The 23,693-nt window shown below is 43.5% G+C and overlaps 2 protein-coding genes across 2 annotated transcripts; one reads left to right on the top strand and one right to left on the bottom strand.

Moving 5' to 3' along the window:
• Nucleotides 1-3,154: 3,154 nt before the first annotated feature.
• LOC119396648 (threonylcarbamoyl-AMP synthase) lies at nt 3,155-6,523 on the bottom strand. Its single transcript, XM_037663937.2, has 5 exons — nt 6,322-6,523; nt 5,211-5,403; nt 4,486-4,720; nt 4,257-4,393; nt 3,155-3,312 (listed from the first exon to the last, which is right to left on the bottom strand). The coding sequence occupies exons 1-5, from the start codon at nt 6,443-6,445 to the stop codon at nt 3,249-3,251; spliced, it is 753 nt and encodes a 250-aa protein (XP_037519865.1). The 5' UTR covers nt 6,446-6,523; the 3' UTR covers nt 3,155-3,248.
• Nucleotides 6,524-6,721: 198 nt separating this feature from the next.
• Nucleotides 6,722-21,864, top strand: LOC119396649 (probable ATP-dependent RNA helicase DDX10). The gene is made up of 19 exons (XM_037663938.2): nt 6,722-6,943; nt 7,187-7,247; nt 7,771-7,901; nt 8,786-8,944; nt 10,567-10,687; nt 11,208-11,322; nt 11,457-11,553; nt 13,487-13,591; nt 14,537-14,699; nt 15,255-15,339; nt 15,552-15,650; nt 15,922-16,009; nt 16,639-16,727; nt 16,869-17,139; nt 18,348-18,494; nt 19,126-19,290; nt 19,677-19,739; nt 19,886-20,022; nt 21,649-21,864. Exons 1-19 carry the CDS (start codon nt 6,743-6,745, stop codon nt 21,824-21,826), a joined length of 2,475 nt encoding a protein of 824 aa, XP_037519866.1. The 5' UTR covers nt 6,722-6,742; the 3' UTR covers nt 21,827-21,864.
• Nucleotides 21,865-23,693: the final 1,829 nt, after the last annotated feature.

Here is a 23,693-nt window from a genome sequence, read left to right on the forward strand (position 1 = left end):
GACGTATAGTTATTAGTACGAAAAAGCTTTTTTAAAAATGTGGGACAGGACAGAGCGCTATAGACTTCAACTGACAAATTTTAATCAGATTATGCGAAGCCGCCATATGCCAAAAAAAAAAAAAGTATGTGCAGATGCACAAACGAATGTGTGACCAAGGGGACAACGAAATGCGCAAATTGACACAAGGCAGATAAGCGCCCGCAGCGAGCCGTACGTTATACACATCTGATTACGAGGCTCCTCTTTATAAGGTACAACACTTCTTTATCAGAGTGTACTAGAGATGGTGCGCTTACGCGTTTATCAGCAGCGATTAAAATGCTAAAACCTTAAAAATATTTCGCTATCTAACTGCCTGGAGAACCGTTCTGTCCCCCCCCCCTCCTCCCTCGTGCTAGTATTATATATGTCACAGAAAATGCGCAGAATGCCATTTTCATTTTAGAATAACGGACAGCTGAGCTTGTTGGTAAATATTCATTCTAAAAGATTGGGCATGCAAACACGGACACGAAAAAGTCAAAACACCACAAAGTTGTTAGTCGGCATTTATGGCGTCTTGGCTTCTTGTGCCCGTGTTTGGACGCCCAGTCTTTGAATACCATTTTGAGCTTCGCAAGGGTAGGTATTCGGCCTTGTTGGCAACACGTGGTTATTTTTTTGCGTATAAGCAACACAAGGACAATAAAGGAGAGAAAGACAACGCGCGCGCAGAGTTTTGTCCTGGGTTCTTTGCGATGAAACTTAATGCATCTCTGCTCTAACGTGAGTGCCGACGTCGAACCACGAGTTGCCCTTTACACGCCAGCGTAGTCGACGTGCCTGGCAAATCCATGATGTGCGCACAACTATATACTAAATTTACACAGAAACGTCGATCCACCTTGAAAAATCCGACATAGGCTGCTGAATGCTTCACATGAATTCGATTCCCACAACGCGTGGGATCTGCCGCAGTTGTTTTCTTTTTTTTTTCGTCTTTGCGATACTTCGTCTCTCAATCATCTAGGACAGCATTCATAAAACTTCTTTCGTAAGTGCGTTCTCCCATTGGTAGGCCGGTTTCATTAATACTATGTCCCGCACCGTGATTGGCTGAAATATTCTCTTACGATAATTTTTAGCGTAAGACGTTTTTGTGAGTGCGGGCCCTGTAAACTTTCTGTTTAAATGTATTATAACTAGTAACCCTCTAATGACAAAATCCGAACGCTTCCGCAGGTTTGTGCCGATTAGAGCAGAGCCGACGCGCTCGGGAGACAATGGACGTGCCGTGTACGCTTCTGCTGCGAATTGTACGTGTTCTAGTACACTCTGGTACAGCGAATGAACAAGTTTCGCGTGTGTGTAGCCGACGCGGTTCTGTAAAAAGCCCCTTGGCGCGTCTGTTTATCTCTCTCGTTATCCTGCGCGTCTTTAAAATAGCAAACCAAGCCACGCATAGAGTGGCAAGTGCCCGACGATAAAACCGACGAGGCCATCACGAGGTGTCCCGACCGACTCGGTCTCCTCGAGACTCGTGATATACGAGGTTGAACAACCAGGGTTACACACGAATCGCGTACACACGAGGTGTTTCTGCGAGGGCCATTTTGAGTTACTGCCCTAATTGAGTGCGTCTGCAATGTCATGGTGCACTTTTAACCGGTCCCAGGTAATAAGCGAAACAAGATAGAAATATGAAACCTTTTCAAAATATACAGGGTGTTTTTTTTAGAGAATACAGATTTTTTATAAAAATGGCATGACTGTCGTCAGGGGCGTAGCCAAGGGGGGTTCAACCGCCCCCCCCCCCCCCCTCAGCCCGGAAATTTTCAATTTTGCTTGCGTATACATACACGCACACATACAAACGCACATAAAGTATGGTTGAACCGCTCTCCCCCCCCTCGAAAGGAATTTCTGGCTACGCCCCTGACTGTCCCACCTCTCTCGTCTTTGCAAACGAACTTTACGCCGAGGCGGAAAAACTTTGCCGCACCTAAAGTTACACTGAAATGAGCAATTAAGCTCATTAACTTTTTATTATTAACTTGAGGGCAGTTGTTTATATTGAAAAGTTGTAGGACGTGACAATTTATGGCATACCCACTCTTTAAGAATCCCGAAAAACACGTAATTTGCGATATTAATTATCGAAATTGAAGGCCTCAATCCAGGCGATACCGAAACTGAGCGCTCCGGGCGCGCCGGAAATGCGCCATCAGGGTTACGTCACACCGAAAAGCTCACGTGACGAACTTCAAAAAAAAGAAAAAAAGGCGCGTCGCAGCAGTATTTGATCAGGAAAAACAACTATTACTGCGGATACGCAAAATTTAGGTAGCATTACATGTGCTCATAACAAAAACGCGTAAGTGAATGCGTTCAAGGCTTCAAGGCTTCCAAAATGAAGTACGAGCTATCTGATAACAGCACCAGTTTTGAGATGAAGGCGCATGACCGAATCGGTGTGATTGTATTTCGCCAATATGGCTTGAGCATTATTCCTCACGCACGAAACTAGCTACAGTCTCCTCAAAGGCGGATGCACACACGAATGCACGAATGCGCGCGCACTCCAGACTGACGTCATGAGCAGGACGGCCTGCGGCCGGCGACTTCGCCTTCGGGGAACGTTGCCGAGTGCATGCGCGGATCTATTTAGTCGCATGTGGTGGTGGTAAACATTTTATTCAATGCCGATCGGCTGCCACGCTTCGGTCGTCTGAGTGGGGCCTCTCCGGACTTAAGTTGTATCCGACTATAGTTTGTTTATACGTGTGACGGACCTTTTTTGCTGTTTCGTAACTATGGGAACCTACAGACGGTCTGGTTTAAATAGTTTCTCTCTCGTAACTATGTTATGTCTAAGGCGTGGTCTAAGGGCAACCTTGAGCACTGGTATTTTCTAATACCGAGAACGCAATATGTGCACTTAGGTGATTAATGCACGCGGTTTTCTTTTACTTATTTTGCTTTTTTTTCTACATGTGCGCCTGCACGATGTTTTTCGCGAGTGGCGAAACAGTGCGTCTGCTTTGTTAACAGTAGAGAGCTCGTATGCTGAATACTGGTTTGTATGATTTTGTATACTTTCAATGATTTTATAACCTCAGTTACAGTAAATTAGATGATAAAAAGTAAAAAAAAAAAAGATAAAAGAAGCGTGTTGAAGCGGCAACAGACTAAGCTTTATTAATAGATGTCTTATGTACAGTTGATGAGGAACACTTGACCAGATGAATCTACAGCCGATGCATACACTACAGGTGCTGCACTTCTTTCAGGTGCGATTCTTGCAGTAGCCTTCTGCACAGGTGTGGTACACTGCAGATAAATGAGCCATAAGTCAAGCGTCATGTTTTGCATTGCTACACACGCCATGCCCGAAAACACCACATAAGCATTTTTGGAACCACTTTAACGATATACTTCTCAAATGTATATGCGCCCATGATACAAATCCAGCGAATTCCCCCCCTCCCCCTTCTTTAGGCGCCCGGAACATGCTTCAATGCGCTCAAAAAGAAAAAAAAAAAGGGACAACATTTCCATTTCCGGAATCAATTAAAATATACCCCTTCGGAGGAGAAAAAGAAATGTCGGAGGTTTGTACCGCCAACTTACCCCTGCGCGTGCCATTCGTTGGTTCTTTGCTAACATGTGCAAACTATTAAGGCGAAAGCCTTAGATGATTCATCAAACGCGAAAATTGACCGTCGGCGTCAACACGAGTGATGTAAAAAAAATTATCATGCAATGACGTCACCCCATGACGTCACAGCTAGATCGCCAAAATTTGTGACGTCATCAGATGACATTGTCGCTCGGTCAAAAGCGGGCATACCACGGGGCCAGTGAAAAACCAGATGACGTGCAGAAAGCTTTCGGAAGGAGGCGGAGGAGGGTCAATACATCTCCTGAGAAGCAAAAAAAAAAATGACTTTCTCCTTCGAGGCGTCTTAGGTGAATGCGTAAGGAAGCCTGTGAGTTTTTATGAGGTCAATTATCATGATAAAGGTAGAAAAACACGTGTCAACAGAAAAGAAGAAAGAAAATGGTACTGACCACTGCTTTCTTCACGCACTGTAGTTTTTACTGCTCATCATGAACCAACCAGATCGACAATATTACGTTAAATCCGTGGCATGCCCCTGTGCTACGATAAAGTGCAGTACAGCACAGCACGGCTGATGGTGCGCATATCTGCTACCTCTGAACATCGCACTTTTATCACGATTATCGTAAGGCTTCACAACGTCGTCGCTTACCAGCCCTCTCGCAGAATTCTGAAGCAGCCCGGCAACGAGAAGTCGATGACTGTGGACCCTTCCCTGTGAAATCCAGACACTGACAAGTCGCCTCCATCGAACACAGCATCTAGGAATGGCCACAGGCTTTGGAATTCCTGCGGGCAGGAGAATACGACTCATATGCTATATGTGGACACTTGAAACGCTGGCACGCTAGAAAGATAAAAGGACTGACAGCGTAACTTACCTGTATGGTAAGGGTGCTCATCTCAGAGCTGACGTTGGCGCTTGTGAGTGCCAGCGGTCCACCACAGAGCTTCGTCGTCTGCCTGATGAAATCACTGTCCGGAACTCGAACGCCCACTAGGTTCGTGAATGGATTCAAAGCAGGATTGAGGCGAGACGTCCGACAGAACACCGCCGTTACTGGTCCCGGGAAAAGCTGGCGCAGTAGGTTCTCAGGTATTGAAACTTCAGCCCATCTGGAACATGCGTGGCGTAGTTAGTTCGTATATTTCTCGATGCTTGAACGAAAGCCGCCGCAATTGCGAGGGATATCCCCGAGAGTGCACCAAAGCGAGCCTTTATTTGACCCAGAGGGAAAATACAGAAGACAACACAATATGCTATGGGCGGCGCTGACTAACACACCCACGTTCAAATGCACAGATACACCCAATAAAGTGTACGGGAGGACGACCGCTGCCTTAGCTCATTTGGTAGAGCATCGGACGCGTTCGGTCCCTGCTGGCGGCAAATTATCTTTTCGTCCACTTTAATTTCTTCACATTTATATCGTAATTACTACGAATAACATCGCCTATACTTTGCTTGTCTTGATTGTCTGTTAGTTCTCATTCACGTTGTGTCTAACAAAGAAAAACGAGCCCTTCACTCCATCACGTTTCTGCGTAACAAGCTGGAAGTAATTGTCATCGAGAGTGTTTTCGTTGCAGCGACACACTAACTTACTGCGATATTTCAGCAACGTCGTGAACGCAGATTGCGACAGGTTTTCCGGCGTCCCTCCTTTTCAACTGGAACAACCGCGCGACAGATTCGGAATGTTGCGCGAGTGCCGCAACACCGTAGATCGTGTCTGTAGGCACTGCGATCACTCCACCCGCCTTCAATATAGATGCTGCTTCTTCGGCTGCGTTGGACCCTACGAGAAAAACGAAACAGTGACTAACCATGTAGTGCGCGTGTGCACTTCGTGTAAGCTGATCTAGTCAACCTCTACCGTCATACCAACGGAACGGAACTAGGTACGTACGTACAGTCAACCACAAAAGTTTGCGGACCACGCGAGCGCGTGCCAAACTAGAGTTACTGTATATGCTACCTTAGGTAGCATATACAGTAACTCTATGCCAAACTGCCTGTCCGCGCCACCTAGCAGTACGCCACCTACATTAGACCTCAGCGCTGGGCCGGAAACGGGTCTTCTTCTTATTCACAGGTATATCAGTATTGTACCACGGCCGCTGGATAAAAAGCGCACGCGCAGAACACTGTTAGTGTGTTGTTTTCCCGCAGTGCGCTTATCTGCACTACGAGCGTCACACTTCTACTTTGATAGCAGAATCAAAGCAACCACGGCGTGCATCGAACGGTGGACCGTTGGGTGCCTATCACTTTGTGAGAAAGATTGCGACAGATAACCGTTAGTCTGATAGACTGCTCTCCAGACAGAAGCACGTAGCCACGGCTGCCGAAGAGCGCGTCGCGTTAGGAAGTGAAAGGTGTCAAATATTCATACCCAGTGGGCAAATAGCCAGGCCATCGATTAAGGGAGGGATGCGTCTTGGGCGTAGCGCTGCTGTCGATCGCCGCTTACGTAGCGGAAATGTCGCGAAGAGGCTTTTGGCCACGCGCTCGCGTGGTCCGTAAACTTTTGTGGCTGACTGTACATGTACACTAAGCTGTAAACAACACCAAACACAATACATTTACTCCAGCGCTGATAGGCACAGAGGAAATAGAAAGCCCCGTCACGTACACAAGCGCTGAACGCAGCTTCACCAATCACTGGACGACTGATGATTGCATCAGCCGCGAGTGCATTATGAATGACACGTACCGTAGTTTAGAGGAGACTTGACTGGTATTATTTTCGGCATGCTTGACATTGTATCACGTTCTTGTTTCTTGACTATAGCGGAACACAATCCCTGGAAGCGTGTCCTTGTTACAATGGCTCGCATAATTCAGTCACAAGGGAAATCGCGCGCCGCATGACACGACCACAGCATCAGGAACACGGTCAGGAACGACAAACATGGGGAGCGCCATGTTTGTGAGCTGGGTTCTAGCAAAAGGTGGCGCAGCAGAATAAGAAGTAGAATTCTAATACACTCTAGCAGAAGTGTTTTAAACAGTACCATTTTACAGTTTATCTCAATTATTTATTGAACAGCAAAAATATGTATGAACTTAATTTTAGCGGTGTACATTTGCAAACTTATGAAGCTCTTTTGCATCGCATTTTGCCTAATCTCAATATGGCAGCGACCACATGTGAAAACATGGACGGCGAGCAGCATTCAGATAAGCGAGTGTTTACTAAAAGAAAATGGAACAAGCCGTCACAGAATTTCAATCGACGTGGAGACAAGGAGTCAATGAAAGTTTACAGAAAGCGGCAGACCAAAGGTTTGACAGAAAAAGAAGAAATCGACAGGCTACGAGCTCTTTACGAAGACGTAAGTATACTGCTTGCTCCTAGCTTTGACATTAATATTATTTAGAGTTCGTCATGCGGAATACAGAAAGCTTATCAAGCATGCAGCGGCTAAAGCGAATACATGTCCCAAAGTAGTTGTCCTCGCTTTATTGCTGGTCTCGGTGACGGTGCACGCACACGGGTGCCGAAGTCTGAGCGCTCTGACATGCATTCCATCAGCATTCGATCACACTTGTAAGATCGGTGTTTCTTTTTCGTTTAGTTCGACTCCAAGAACGCGAAAACCTTCAAGGATTTTCCTCTGTCGACGAAGACACAACTTGGTGAGTGCTTAAATTATGGTTTTATCTAGCTTCTCTCTCTTAACACTGTGCTTGCATGGTCCATGTGAAGTGTTCGCTGGTTGAGCTGCCACAGCAGTCTGTGGTGATGTTTTAACGATTGGGTAAGAAACTAGTTATGGTGTATTGGGCGCAACCATATGATAGCGTAGCAGTCACTGCTGCGGCTATGGGTCTCAACTCTTCACGCATGTACTGATCTTTACAAAAACCCAAGCTAGGCTTGTAACATTGTTCATGCGTGATACACAAGCCTCAATTCTGGCGTTTGCCCTTTGATATTTATGGCGCCATTTTTGTTTTAGTTTCTTGATACATTGCGAACGATTAAGCTTATTCTAAGCGTATCATTATAGCAAATAAGCTCCATCCTTCCTTGGTTGCATAGCGGAAATACCCTTTGACAAGTATCAATTTTGATGCAGCATTCAGCCTGAAAAACTTAGATATGTCATTCATGCTTATAAATTGCGCTAGTGTTAATAGCGGCTTACATTTCCTACAGGGCTTCAAGAGGCTGGGTATGTAACACCAACTGAAATTCAGCAAGAGGCCATTGGACTTGCATTGAGAGGTCATGACATCCTTGGAGCTGCCAAGACTGGCTCTGGAAAGACACTTGCATTCCTAATACCTGTAAGAGATGACTTCACTAAAAGTACTAAAGCATTGTTTACTTTGTTCCTTACACAAGCTATTAGTGTTATTTTTTATAGAAAAGTCGCAGCTGTTCAGTAGCATAACTGTTGTAAAGGAGATCCCCCCCCCCCTAAAAACAGAAAAGGCAGAAATTCAGGGGAAGATGCAAGCGTGAAGAGGTGAAAAATTCGTGGACACGGGGTGTTGCTGGACCTGACGTTTCGACAAGTGGACTTATCTTCTTCAAGGCTACAACAAGGCTTCAATTGCAGTCTTGAAAAAGACAAGTCCACCTGTGGAAAAGTTGGCTCCTGCAACAGCCCATGTCCACGAATATTTTTATCTGTGGTTGTGAAGGAAGGCACTATATGATTTAACTCATGCCCAGCATATTATGGTAGTCTAAGAAAAACAATAATACTATTATTTTTTGCTCTGCAGGAGTGGCATAATATTTTGATAGCTGATTTCTGCACATGCTGTATCTCAGAATCGTTCAAGTTCTGAAAAAAGCTTGTGGTTTTTGTCTGTCAATCAATCTTATTGCGCTAAGTAGACAAATTGTCGTATAAAGATGGGATCCTGGAGCCATAAAGTTGTAGGAAGGAGGGTCCCTGTAGTAACTACATGTCTCTGTCATCCATGAGCATAAACTTAAATAAGTGTACTATCAAGAAAGAAATGCGAGGTTGTACAGAGAATGTGTTATGAACATGAAGCATATTGATTCTTGTGTGCCAGATGTGTAGTTGTGTAGAAAACCTTTAGAAATGGTTGAAGGCATACCTTGCTTGTCATTAGCACACACCTGTGGCTATTCTACAGTTGCTAGACATACTAGAGGCTTCAGAAATTTCCCATTACTGTTTTATGTTGTGAAGGTGCTGGAAAAGCTCTACTGTGAAATGTGGGCCCGCAACTACGGCATCGGTGCCCTGATCATAACACCAACTCGAGAGCTGGCATACCAGATTTTTGAAGTGCTCAAGAAGATTGGCGTGCACCATGACTTCTCAGCTGGTCTTGTAATAGGAGGGAAGGTAAGGCAAATGTTCTTTTTTCCCCACAGTTCTCCAGTGTTCTGCCAATGTTTTATGAAAATTAGAGTGTGTAATGTGTTGCTCTTAATGTGGGACCACCTCATAAACTGTCAAGAACTTTGTTTCTCATCCTGCCTTGCTAGTCCTGAAAACTTCTACGGTTAATTTCCTGTAGCCTACTTTTCAATAACCAACACTGGCATAGAGGGCCTGCAAGTTTCTCAAATTTTCCATAAGGTTTACAGAATTGACTTCTTTTGAAATGAATCTTGCATTCTATTTTACAAAAGATCTATTCTTGCGTCAAAGCTGTATTAGTTGGTTTATGAGTCTGCTGTGCAAAGTTCTGGAGGTGAAATGACCTATAAGGGATACTAGAACATGCTTGTGCAGGTAAGTTCCTGATGCATACAAAGTTCGTGGCAACAAAAACATGAAAAATTGCCATGATATAAAAGCTGTGCGTTGCTTGCCTGTCACTGCTATTTCGAGTTTACCGCTGCTGCTGCCTGTGCGTTCCTCTTAATGTGTTGCCTCTGCATGTAAAGCGCCTTTATTGAAATGCGCATATATCCCTCAGAATGTTTAGGCTCAAGACTGGCTTTAAAAGTGTAGGCTTGTGGGGTCTGAGGCGATAAACCGCCGCCGCTCTCGGAACACACGGACACAGTTCACGCGATCGTGCAACAAACGTGGAGGTTTATTAAACACTTCTTTACATATATGGTGAGCTCGCCGGACGAATTGCTAAACTTATACGCTGACAATGAATACTGGGAAACAACACGCACACTCAAGAGAATGTAAGACATGCAATACAATAGAACGTAAGATATAGATAAGACATAAAATAAGACAACATAATACAATACAAATGCGAAGGCGGTGCCGCAGATGTACGACTCACCACGAGGGCCCGAGGGAAGCGAGCCGCGGTACCGTCCCCCACGGACTCCAGCGTGGCCGTCGTCCATCCGCGCGTGCTGCCACACCCCGAAAGAGACTGACTCCTGTTTCTATGCGCTGGCCTAAATTCGCGGCGGCGATGCTGGCGCCACCGCGCTAAACTCGGGTTACAGCAAAGCGCATCCCTATCCTTGGACGACGTCTCCGCTTACGCCAAAGCACGTGCGTTCCAAACACAGCGGCTGCGCCCAAGCTACGGCAGTCGCCTTTACAGGGTGATATAGCACCCCCACAGGCTGAACAGACACGCCTGCGTTCTTGTGTATATAGGATTTTATAACGTTGAAATTGCACCGCATTGCGGGGTATGTTTTGAATTCACCTGCTTTTTCAGAACAGGCGGGTCCTGGGTATATAATGCAGTGTTGTGACCACACACCTGCTCAGACACTTGCATGATAAGTTTAATGGCACCCATGTTAGTGTTTGTTGTTTATTCTTGCAACATTAATTGCCAGTTCTCAGGAAAGCGTAAGGTACATGTGAATTTCAGTGCAAGTATGCATGTGTGCAAAACTAATCATTGCTAGGGAAGGGAGGGTTTCGCAGCACACCAGTGCAGAACGGCGCTGTTGACAGCTGGAGTCTGGTTTTGCTGTTGCCTCACTCTGAATAGCGATATGTATATGCTTAGTATTTCATACTCTCTTTTCTAGGACTTGAAGTTTGAGAGCAAACGAATGGACTCGTGCAACATCGTCATTTGCACACCGGGTCGCCTGCTGCAACACATGGATGAAAACCCACTGTTTGACGCCACCCAGTTGCAGATTTTGGGTGGGTGGTTCTTAACATTCAGCATGTACCATATGCATGGAACTGTGAATATAGTGGATCACATCCTGGGTGTACTGAACATATTGCATGACGCAATTAAAGCAAGGATAGTTTTGTGCTTACTGGCTTGGCTTTTATTGTGAAGTTGTTATGATCTGGATAGCTTGAAGCAGGATGCATGTAGTGTGGCATGTTTGTGTGGGATACCACAGTGACCATGATCTCTGTGTTTGCTTTGTTTTTGCATTATTTAACATCTTGTTTACCGTATAAGGTGGTATGCAATATTACTTTGAGCAACTTACCAATATGGCACTCACTCATGTACTGCATACAAATCTGTAGCAAAAATGAATGGAAAGATTATTCTATATTTTGATGGCATCATATACTCATGATTGCTTGAAAAATTGTGATATTTATGTTTAATTTTTGTGTAAAGGGGTCAGCTGAATTTTTATTTGTTTGCTGCCAGAAATTACGTATGTTTTGAACTTTAACACATCATTATTTCTTCCAGTACTGGATGAAGCAGATCGCATTTTGGACTTGGGTTTCCAGCAGACGGTCAATGCGATTATCGAAAACATTCCACTTCAACGGCAGACATTGCTCTTCTCAGCAACACAGACAAAGTAAGGGATTATCCTTTGTTGCTGTTATATGTGCTGATTTTTACTATGGTGATTTGTCTATTGTACCATTTCTGTATGTGGTGTGATCTTTTTCCTTGGTTTTAAGCTAATCAGTAATTCATGGTATTTCCTAGGTCGGTCAAAGACTTGGCAAGGCTGAGTCTGAAAGACCCAGATTATGTGTCAGTTCATGAGAATGCCAAGTTTTCAACACCTGAAGGCCTCAGACAGGTATGTTAATCAACTTTGTCATAACAGGTGCTATTCCACACCATACGTTTGACACTGTTGTTACAACACTTTAGCCTACCTGCGTACTGCATTTTTGGGCAGTTATCATATTCCTTTGTAAACCTATGTGCTTTGTAATGTAATGCTAAATGATTATGGCTCATATGTTAGAGCTTAGGTAGTTGCACAAGCTTGCATATGTGTTCTTACTCAGGTTAAAGGGACACTAAAGGCAAATAACAATTTATATCAGAGTGAAAGCCCAATGTATGACAACTTCTAAAACAGCAATATTATCAACAGCAGTGCCCTACTTACCGAGAAATTAAAGGGGTGGTGCCATCAAATTTCGAGGCTATAACAAGCCTGTTGTGGGTTTCCTCTGTATGCAAGGACACTCCATAAGAAGGGCCGGACACAGCAAACGTTTAGAATATATTTTAATTCACTTCCAAAGTGTACCTAAATGCCCATTCTCCCGATCGAAACCAATCGCTAGCGCGCCAACACTGACGTAGATCTGTAGGATGGGCAACGAAAGTTGTAGTGACGTCACACCAAATCTGCTGTAGTAACGTGAGTGACCACCGGACCTCCGCCACTTCCGCAACATACGTACCGGCTGTAGTGAACTAGAATATATTCTAGTTCATTATAGTACCGGCAGAGCATCGGTTGCTACATCACTCGCCGAGTTTCGATCGCTTCCTGGCTAAGTGCGTCACAGCCTTGTGTGGTCATGTGACCACGCCTCCTACACTTCTACGTCACTGCACACCTCGGCGCCCAGAAACCGAAACCGAAAATTGTCTACATCAAAGGGCGATATTAAATTATTTAGCGAGAATACATGAATCTTGGCGCGTGCATCATGCTTCCTGGAGCTATAGGAAACGCTTACAGCAAAGAACGCGCAAGCCACAAATTTGGTGACACCACCCCTTTAAGCTAAATGTATCACATGATGAGCGCCACGAGTGGGACATTTTCGAAGTGATCCCGATGACGTATGGAAGTCGGCCTACAATAAATCACTAGTAATCAAACTAGCAGCAGTAAAAAAAGAACCTTCCGAGCATCAAAAGACGTAATAAAATGCAGTTTGTTGGACGTAATTAAATGCTGTTTGTTCGGTCATGGAAAACAAAACCTCCGTGGCGTTGCCATGGGGAACGGCGCGCGTGGTTCAAAGGTTTCGTTTTCGCCGAACTGCGCCTCGTCCGTCTCAGTGGTAGTTTCGGGATCGCGTACTGCCGTGCGTGTTTTGCACGCTCGTGAAAGTCGCTCTGACAGAAAGTTCAACAAAATGCCGCATGCGTGTGATATTGCCGGATGCCCGAATGGTGCACAAAGCCAGTGCTGCAGCAAGGAAACCGGTGTGTCTTTTCACTGGGTGCTGCGGAATGAACCCTTACGCTCGAAGTGGCTTAGTGTCATGCCATTGCGCCACTGTGCTAAACAGTCAAAACCTCTGCGTGTGTGCTCGCTGCACTTTCGTACTGAGGATTACGAGACCAACCGCAACTTGGTGAAGGCTTTGAATGTGCCCATCCGAGCAAGTCTTTGCCGCAGCGCCGTTGTTGCTACTGTGGGTCCCGCTACTTCCGCTCGGCTGCTACTAGTGTCGGCGGCCGCGCAGTAAAAGCGGGCAACATTGGGCACGGCAGCAGTGACGTATGAAAATCGTATTTTCAGGCGGGAGATTTGAAGCGCGCTAACGCGATGCGGACCACTAAAAACGTGATTTTATTTCAAAATAAGCACTTCCTTGGCACAAAAGCAGCACTACGAAGTTTCTGGACCGCTATTTCAACAATCAACGTCGACTTAATATTTGCCTTTAGTGTCCCTTTAAGGGCAATTCATAATTTTTATTCCGTTTAATGGCTGTTTAAAATAATCTAATTCGAATGATATTTTGTCTTTCCTGCAGAGCTATGTTGTTTGTGAGCTTCATAACAAGTTGAACTTGCTCTGGTCATTTATTCGAAACCACCTGAAGCAGAAGATTCTTGTCTTCCTGTCCAGCTGCAAACAGGTATTTAGGAATTTGTATTTGTTCGATATTCACTTTCCTTTTGTCTGTCGCTTTGGTATAAAGCTTCTGGCCATTTGTTGCGGCACTAAAGCAATGTAACAGATAGAAAATTAACAGCGTACATTTGCTGCACACCTAAGTCGAGTTGTTGTACGTCCCTCTATACAGTCACATTCGAATGTATCGGATCTATCAAACACTAGAGGGATAGCAAAGTATTTCTATATATTGATAACTCGAAATACAAAATATGCCTGTTTTAAGCTTATCTGAAAACTCTATACAGGTCTCAGCAGTCTCTTGATATATATAGGAAAATGTGAATATATAGGAAAACAAGTGTTAATTTCAAGGGCTCGTTTTCCTTGTTATACACAATATTAATGAGCACTAACAGACAATAATGCCTTATTATTGTCTGTTAGTGCTCATTAATATTGTATATATAGGAAAACGGGAATTCACGAATTTGTTGCCATAAGGATGGGTAGGAGGCACAAAAGGTTACGTATTATTAATTTTTCGCCCACGCCATCATGTGGAACACGCATGTTAAATTGGGAGCCTTTGTGTTTCTTGAAGTAGCACGCAGGTCCTCTCCTCAACAACGAATGGCCACAGGTAGTGTTTGTGTTGTCTTGTTCTCTTTTCTTGTGTCTGTGCTTGCACACCTTAGCTCCTTTTACGACGAGTCCCTCATTGCATGGTGGTTAGCTCTCTACTACTTGTAATTTTATTAGGATGCCCAGCAGGTTGCTTGTCAATTCATATAATTGTCTTGTGTAGTAGCCTATCAGTATATCAGTGCTACAAACTGTCCTTGTTCCTTAGTGTTCTCTCTGCACTAGGAGAACATTTTGCTTCAGTCTGTCTCTTCTCGTTATACAGCAAGCTTGGAACTCGCCACTTGCTTCTCTCTGTTTTTTTGCCATTGGCTCAACACAGGTCAAGTATGTGTACCGAGCGTTCTGCCGTATGAGGCCTGGTATGACCATCCTGGAACTCCATGGCAACATGTTCCAACTGAAGCGCATGGCTGTGTATGACGAGTTCTGCCGCAAGCAGAGTGCTGTTCTGATCGCCACCGACATCGCAGCACGAGGCCTGGGTAAGACACTGGACGTGTTAAGATTTTTGCCTGGCTGGTTTGTATTGTGAATGAACACTTGCTCAAGTGTTCCAACTGCCAGTCCATTACATTACGTCCTTTTCTCTTGATCTGTACTCCTAATAGCTAATGTGCCTTCTTGGGCTTAGTGCATACAGTTATAAGCTAGACTACAATGACAGAGTACTTAACCGTAGCTGTTATGAGGAATTCGTAATGTAAGTTTGGTTATGGTGCATCAAAGCTCTGTATGTATCAACATGAATGCACAAATGGCAGCAGCTTACTGGCTATTTTAGTTATGCTTGAATACTAGTGCTGACTCACTGGTTTGACTAAATATCATTACCATTAGATGAGTTGTTTAGCTAGGCTGATCTGAAAACTTTGTTCATATGTACGGTGCACAATTTCTGATGCGCACAATACTGCCTACTGCATAATTGTAGTACTGCACCATTCTTACTTATTGTCATGTCATTTTCCCTTGTTCCTATAATATATAGGTTATAGGAAAATCGTTTTGTCAACACAGTTGTTATACGTGTTCTCCAGATTTTCCAACTGTCAACTGGGTAATCCAATTCGACTGCCCTGAAGACGTCAGCACTTACATCCACAGAGCCGGGAGAACAGCCAGGTTTGTGTTGGTTAATTATCCTTACTCACTGAACTCATGGTGGCAAGACCTTGCATTCAAACGATACCTGTAATCAGTTTCTTGAACATATTTATTAAGTGTAGAGTTCTTTACCCCAAAGCAAAGACCTCGGCCGCCATGACTTTTCTCAGCATAGTTCAGTTTTCTCTAAACCTGAATATACCTAACTTGTTTTGTTGCTGTGTGTGTAGGTTCCAGAAAGATGGTGAAGCACTACTGATCTTGCTTCCTTCAGAAGAGCCGATGGCGGAGCAACTGACAGAGAACAAAATACCAATATCGAAAATACAGTGAGTACTACAAGCATAAATCTTTATGGTGCATGTTGGCAAAATAAAAGGATTATGTCTTGCTCTGTTACTGTAGGCACTCAGAAGAAAGCAGTTTGTCTCGAAAATTTCTCTATTCATGTGAATATTTAGAGCAGGAAAGTTCTAAATAATTTTTTTAGTAGTAACTGTCAAGTGCTCGTACTATTTCAGCATAAAAATATATTCATAGAGCGATAAAGATGGTAGACTAGAAGAGCTTAATGAGCTTATGCACTGTTTTTCTTTTCAGAGTCAATCCCAAGATGTTTGTAAATGTACAGAAAAAACTGGAAGTCATGTGTGCCAGAGACGTAGCGTTAAAGGAGTGTGCTCAAAGGGTGGGTACATTTGAATGTACACATATTTCTTAGTCTTGTGATACCTTTAAAAGAATTTAATTTTTGGTAGAAATGTGCGGGAATGCCTTCATTGGACTAATGACCTTACAAACCAGAGGATACAAAATAAATCTTCAGGCAGTCATTGTGTCGACTGCCAATTTCTCTGAGCTTCTTGTTAATGCAGTATTGTAAGCACCAAGACATATCACGTGGCCTTTTTTTTTCTTTTTTGACACAAGGCTTGTGGAGTATAATTTGTGTATTGTCAATAAAGAGCACATCGTTGCGGGGAGTTTGCAAAGGGGCCGTACATCTCTGCTAAACATTTTCTAAATGCCTTTATCTGGGTGCGTGTGCTTGTCTGTGTACAAGGCTGATGCAATCTTTTCTTTTTTTACAAATGTTTTTGTGGGGGCCTATGAACTTTGAAACGTTTTTATTATGGCAGCACAAATTCTTGCTGCCTTATTTTACAGACTCGATGCCCACAAAGCTTCCTTCATGTGCAGGCTAAACAGTTGCGTACACCTTGTTATACGACATCAAGGACAGTTTGCATCCCACGAAAATAAAATCTTTCATAACTTCAAATGTAACGAACCTGTTTTTTTTTCTCTCTATTTCAGTGCTTTACAGCGTATTTGAAAAGTGTTTTTCTCATGAAAGACAAGACTGTGTTTGACGTGACCAAGCTTGATCTGGATGCATTTGCAAGGTGAGACTGGCACTTAATGAGGTGGCAAAGTGTTTTCAGTTGAACCTGAGAGATCGAGAGAGAATGTACATTCTTTATCTTTTTGTCTGCCTTAACTGTCCCTTTAATAGTTGTCTGATTTACTCAACTGTGTGTCTCCAGGTCATTAGGGCTGGCCATGGCCCCTCGAGTGCGCTTTCTTCAGAAGCACATGAAAGAACTTGAGGCAAGGGAAGCCAAGCAGAAGAAAATCATGGAGGAGAAGGCGGCAAAGGCAAAGAGCAAGGACAAGGCTAAGGCGGGACAAGATGCGTCCACAAAGCCTGTTTCACCCGTCAAAGGTCCCGACACAGAGGCGTTCCAGTTTGACATGTCAGACGAAAGTGAAGATGACATCTTCACCGTCAAGAGAACCGTGACGTACAAATCTGATGTAAGCAGTGTGAACCGTGGTGTACTTGGTTATCGGGCTTGAGTATTTTCGGAACCAAACTGACGTATTGTTTACTGGCAATGTACTTGTAATTACAATCTGTGCCATTTGCCCACAAAGCTCCTACCATTTCGCTAATGGTACATACGAATAGCGACAGTGTTGTGTTCACTGCAGCAAGAAATCTCTGTACAGGAAACATAAGAGTGAAAAGTAATTATTTTAATTAATAACTATGCAAGATCAACTATACTGGCTGTAAGCATTTACTTGTACCACAAGAAAGGTGTAATTGTTTAATGTGTATATGTTTGTGCATTTTGAGCACATGTAATTCTAGTTTTTATGTACTGTTACTTTTATCAATTTGAAGAAGTGTCACTAAATTTATAATGCGTGCTTGTATTTATTTGCACAATGTTATGAATGGTCTGGATTTTTTTTTTTTTCATTGCAGCCAGCTCTGTGATATGGCTTGCTGAGATTTGTGCTTCTTACCTCATGATTTATAGCATTTTTGCTTCCTTTAAACATGCAAGAACATACTATACTATTGCAAACTGAACTGCAAATTTCTAGTGGCCACTTTTGCCTAGTGCTTTTGTAATGCTGGTCCAGCATGAATCTACACCGTGTTGTTGCAGTAGCTAAGGAAAATTAAGCTAAGAGTGCTCCTCATTTCACATGTCACAATGATTGCAGGGGGCTTTGGGGTTATTATTGGCCATGTCACAGACTGAAGAACTTACAAAGGTTCTCTTCAAAACTCTCCGCACTAGGACATAGTATTGTCACTTCTTCTGTCATCCTAGTGGGATGCATTTGTTACTAGAGCCTTTACCTCGTCACAATTGCTTTGAGCCATCTGCGGCACCACGCCAGTAGCTGAGCATGATGCATGCGATTTCTAACCATTACTACTCTGTCTTCAAAAGGAAAGGAAAAAAAATTATTTCAATTTAGCATGGGGAGTGCTGGGAACCGTAGGTGATCGAAAATACTGTGAGCTTTTCCTCTCTCATCTTCACTCGTAACCGGGCTGCAACTTTCAAATTATTGCTGTTTGCAACTTTCAAATTATTGCTGTTTGATACTAAGGTATGAAATGATTGTTACCACGAGGAAAGAACTGCATGACAGTAACTGGTATGACAAGCACAACTTTTGGCCCAGTCTCTCATGAGGCTTCAATGCTTGTTTTTCTGCAGGATGATGACAAAGACTTACCTGCCACTGTGGAGGAGGAAGACACGAAGAAGAAGAAAAAGGTCATAACCAAGGTTGCATTGGCCAAGAAAGTGCTCAAGAAGAAAGTAGTGCCGAACAAAAAAGTCATCTTTGACGATGAAGGCGAGGTAAAAGTCTCCACAGCATTACTTCACTTGCCTCTGCATGTGGACAGTGTGGACACTTCAGTGGTGCTTGAAACATTGTCTGTTCCTGAATGTTCCGAACTAAGTGTTAAAGGTTTTTAAAAATGTTGTCTCCGATTTTCATGTCCATGATGACCAATATGAGGGGAATGCACCTGAATGACAAAATGAACCACTCTGTTTCCACAAGTATACAGAAAAAAGTTTTTTAAGTTAGTAGCTCTAGAAGGCACCTTGTGTTTTGTTGCAAACCTAGAAACAAATTTAACAACAAATGCCTATTTGTGTTATAAAGAAAACAATGCGGCCTATAAAAAGAAAAGGGGGTTGAGGTGCTACAAAGCAAACTTCGGTAAAATGTCTGTACGACATTATGTATGTATGTGCCAATGTATCAGTCTAATGCATCCATTTGAGGATCAGATAGGCATTAACCCTGGAACATTTTAGCTATGTGTTACATAACTGTGCAGGTATTCTTGCTTTGCATTTTGTTTCCTTTGTTCTCTGCATTAACATTCGCACCTGTTTTCAATACCGCATGGATATGATAGTCCATCAGTTGTGCTGCACTTGTAATCTTTCTGACCTTAAACATTGCCAACATCCGCAGGCTGTAGAAGGCATCAACGTCCATAAGGCTGAAGTGGTCAAGAAATTGCTCGAGGAAGAGAAAGCACCTTGTGGTATCGACCTAGAGATCTCCAAGAAGATTCTTGAGGAAGAGGATAAGTTTGACAAGGAGCGCTATCGGGAGCGCATCAGGACGATGCACAAGGTATAATTTGAGGCATCATCATTGGGTTGATACTTTTACAAAGTCACTAGCAACTGTGTTGCAGTTGGAGTTCCTTGTTTCTTAAGCTAGACAGGTGGGCTAGATTTAGAAGATGAAACAGATGCACGAGTTTTTGGTCCCGTGTGAATGTATGTAGTATGCTGATGTGCTTACATTTACCTGATGACTTTTCTCCAAGTCACCCTTGATAATTAGCAAGATCCAGAGGATCTCTGTTATAACCATTCTTGTTTGCAGTGACATACCACTTACATGGAAACCTCTTTTTGCCAAGCAGGATGATAACCAATATCAGAGCCAATTTTTCTGCAATTTTTTACCATCTTTAGCTGATTATTGCCCTGACCTTTGTTTTTTGGTTTCAGATGAAGCGACTGAAGATGCGCCAAGAGCGTAAAGAGCAGACCGGCGAGGCAGGAGCAGAATTGGTATGTGTCACTTTCCTGTTCTTAGACGCTATGATACTGCTGAGTAGAAAATATATTTAAGGTGCATTTCTTGAACACATGTAACATGAAGTCTAGATTGTTAAAAAAAAAAACAAGCCTAAAATGTAACTCATTGCCTCTAAAAGGATGCTGGCAGTGGAAGTGAACAAGAGGATGAAGGTGAAAGTGAAGGAGAAGAGCAAGAGGAAGCATCTGATTCAACTGGTGAAGAGGACAGCGAAGGCACAGGGGCCAGCTCTGAAGAAGATGATCCGCCCCAAAGGTTTGTGCAATGTATCATTTTGACTCTGTTTCATCTTCTTATTTCGCTTTGCACCTGCAATGAACTTCAGCATGTCATGTGATCAAAATGATTATGGCCAGCTTTTCTTTGATCGGTGAGGCACTTGTTGGTCTAATCATGCTGCCAGAACAACATTCTAATTGCTGTGTTGCGCTAATAGTTATAAATCATTTGTTGTCCACCGCGGTGGTGTGGGGTTATGGTGCGCGGCTGCTGACCTGAAGGTTGCGAGTTCGATCCTGGCTGCAGCGGTCATAGGCATGCGCACAAGGGGGGCAGGGGGAGCCTAATCACCTAGGAGGGGGGGGGGGGCACAAAGTGTGCCCCATCTAAGGTTACCACCTGTCTGGTTGTAGACCGGCCCTGCTGGTTTTTTTAGATAGCGGGCCGGTTACCGGTCCGCACCGGCCCCCATTAGCCGATTTCTTTGGTGTAATAATATCGCAGTTATTTATTTTCTGGGATGTTTAATAAGCATCAGCTCAACAACTACGGCTGTAAATATTTATCGTCGTTCACCAAAACTCTTTCACTATTAGTCAACCACTTTTTAAGGTCCCTTCAACTGTAGCGATCATTGGAATAGAGCACATCATTGCGCATGTATGTATACATGAATATTCGACATTTTTGTGGCATATGGACTGTATATATTTTAATGTTTGTTTGTGTCTATAATGCCACTGTTCTGTTGGATTCATATGCAAAGAAGAGCGTTTTATGGACGAAGTATTGCAGTTCCTTTTCAGTGCAGCACATTCAGAGTAATAAGCGAAGCACCATTCCAATCACGGGTATTTTTATGCCAGCAATTAGACTAGTTGGTTAGCTCAGTGTGCTGTTTTTGTTTGTACATGAGGTTTATTTGGCTCAAGGAAAGCAGTGTTACATTAAATGGCACTGCCCGCCGAGGACTTCGTATAGTGTCTATTGTTCGACATTAATCTCCTGTTAGCCCATCCACCCCCACCCCCCGTTAAAGGCTTTTTTTTTTTTCAGGAAAAGGTGGCAACCCTAGCCCCATCCGTTTACTTAGTTATGGCCACATAAGGCTTATGTTGGTAATGGCGGCTGAAGGCCCTAGATATTGCATTCGGAGAACCGTTTACTTCGCATCTTTACTTCAGAAAAGCCAGGGACCAAAGGCAGGTCATTGTGAGAAGCGTGTCATCACTTCATTTTCTTTTTTTTTTTTCTTCATCCACTGTGAAGCATGTTGCCCCCCCCTCCCCTCATGAGGAACCCTGTGCACGCCTATGGCGGCGGTCGCATTTCGATGGAGGCGAAATGCTAGAGGCCCATGTACTGTGTAATGTGAGTGCACATTAAAGGACACCAGATGGTCAAAATTTACGGAGCCCTCCACTACAGTGTGCCTCATAATCATATTGTGGCTTCGGCACGCAAAACATTAGATATTATTATTATTATTATAAGTAATTTGTTAAAAAGTACAGGTGCTAGACAGTACATGCTGTTTCATTTAGTTGGACTCCCATGTACGTTTTTACTGGATTTTTTTTTCCCAGGAAATATGCCACTTTCTTACTGAGAATGTCCTATTGCATCAAGCTACAATGATAACTTTAGGTTTTCATTTTGTAGGGGAAAACGGAAAGCCAACCAAAGTGCCAAGTTGCCACCTCAGAAGAAAATGGCGAGGAGACAGCCACAGTATGCAAGCAGTGGCAGTGAGGAGGACGGCGATGTTAATCCCATGGACACTGGTCTTGACCTGGAAGGGGACGAAGCGTTGGCTCTGCACATACTGTCTAAACGGTAATTTATGTAAACCTAAATAAATATGATTTCTAAGGTTTCCATGGTAGCTTGTCTGTGAAACTAGACCGGCTTCACTGAGCACGGCCTTTCCTATTTGCACTAAAAGACGAGCACATTCCCTGAGCAAAGTAACAGATTTGATATTTTCTTATCAGAAGAACTGCAGGAAATTGCTAAGATCAACATAATAAGGCTTTTGATATCTACGTGCTTAGCAGAAATGTCTTACATTGATGTTAATAGTGAAAGTAGATCTCCATGAGTGTGCTCGGTACTTGAAGGCTCAGCCTGTGCACGATTTATAAGTGTCTGACAAGCGGCAGGTTTTGCTGTCGTAGAAGGGTTATCCATTGCTGTTTTTGCACAGGTGTTAGCATGCAACTTCCATTGGTTACTGTGTGCTCGTGTAAACATGGTCCTCATTCTTCAATCTGAATTTGCTCTTGCTACTTACTTTCCACTGTTACGTCATTAGGCTTGAGATGCCACCGAAAGCCATGAACATGTTTGGCATCTACCTACCACATGGCACCACAGCATTTAACGTTGGTGATATGGAATGCATTTTTACTGCTGATGATAGCATATTAATACTAGATTTAGCATATTCATGTTAAAACATCGGGCTCGCAGCAAATTTCTTTTTAAGTGCATACAATTGTATCCAGAGAACAACGAAAATTTGTCATCACATTTTTTACATGATCGCACATCCCTGTGGTTGCACAATACTGCAACACATGTCGCTTGCTGCTGTTTTTCAAATGTTTGCTTGCATTTGGTTGCTTCACTACCAGAGTGTTAGAGTGTGCAACAGGTTCTTTCCTACTGGTCATCTCTGAATTTACCAACAGTGATCTCAGCAAGTAATTTATCATAGACCTCTGGTCAATTCATTCGCATTGTCAGTGCCCCCTGATTTTTCAAAATTTAAACACTACAGGATGTCGGCCATGATGGACTGAAATTACTTCGTGCAGTCATGCCATGGATAACCGATGCAGTGTGTGTCTGACCGTGTTTAGTTCCTTTCCTTTGATGAGTAATGCAGAATCAACACCAATCAAGCCAAAGAAACATTTTGCTCCCCCCTCCCCCCCTCAATGCTTCATTCTGAGAAACCATCTTCGGAATTGCTCTCGCACATCAGATGAGTGGCTTCATATACGCAAGTAAGTGGTGTAATAATAAGATGCACAGTGGTCTACAGTACTGCCATAGATGCCGAATGCTGGTCATTGATTACCATAATGCAACTGTTAAAAACAGCAAAATGAGGTGCCCCGTCAACGAGGCCTTGACCATTTGAATCTGTTGCTCATGGAGCAATGCCGGATGTTTTACAGGAAATACTTTCTGCAGAAGGACTGACCCAACATCCTTTTCTTTTTGAGTAAGAGGAACAGTTTTGAGGAATTTGATTAGTGCTATAAGAGCTGTTTGCATGATATTCACGAGTCCCTATTTGTCGTCAAATTCTGGTGATAGTTTCATGCATTATGGGAGTTGTGAAAGTTGTGATTGAGTGTTCCTGGAAAAGACCACTAACAGTAACTAGCGCACAAAAGCTCTGCACTTTGTCACTGGGTGCTAAGATTAGTGTGGTGACAGAGCAGATAAAAAAAGTTTAACCGCAAGGGCGAAACCATGAATACGATAGCAACAACTTGTAATGTTATATGAAGTGAGGCTCGGTAGCTAACTCTTTTGGATCCGATCTCGCGTAACTACAAAACGATGGTGTAAGAGAATACGGCCGCTCCATAGAAAGATGCTCGTTCCGCACAGTCTTTTCACGTTGAGAGCACAGCATGTAGAAGGGTATATGAGCTGCCCACTGATGGCTGTCAAGATAGCACCAGTGTTCG

The sequence above is a fragment of the Rhipicephalus sanguineus genome, chromosome 6 (assembly GCF_013339695.2).
Source record: "Rhipicephalus sanguineus isolate Rsan-2018 chromosome 6, BIME_Rsan_1.4, whole genome shotgun sequence".
NCBI classification, from domain to species: Eukaryota; Metazoa; Arthropoda; class Arachnida; order Ixodida; family Ixodidae; genus Rhipicephalus; species Rhipicephalus sanguineus.

Excerpts from the sequence above, each read along its gene's own strand:
- LOC119396648 (XM_037663937.2), bottom strand. The coding sequence starts at position 6,445 with ATGCGAGCCATTGTAACAAGGACACGCTTCCAGGGATTGTGTTCCGCT. Across the intron at positions 5,404-6,321 it reads CAAGTCTCCTCTAAACTACG|GGTCCAACGCAGCCGAAGAA; the intron begins GTACGTGTCATT and ends TTTTTCTCGTAG. Across the intron at positions 4,394-4,485 it reads TGAGCACCCTTACCATACAG|GAATTCCAAAGCCTGTGGCC; the intron begins GTAAGTTACGCT and ends TCCTGCCCGCAG.
- LOC119396649 (XM_037663938.2), top strand. The coding sequence starts at position 6,743 with ATGGCAGCGACCACATGTGAAAACATGGACGGCGAGCAGCATTCAGAT. Across the intron at positions 7,902-8,785 it reads CACTTGCATTCCTAATACCT|GTGCTGGAAAAGCTCTACTG; the intron begins GTAAGAGATGAC and ends TATGTTGTGAAG. Across the intron at positions 16,728-16,868 it reads GATCTGGATGCATTTGCAAG|GTCATTAGGGCTGGCCATGG; the intron begins GTGAGACTGGCA and ends GTGTGTCTCCAG.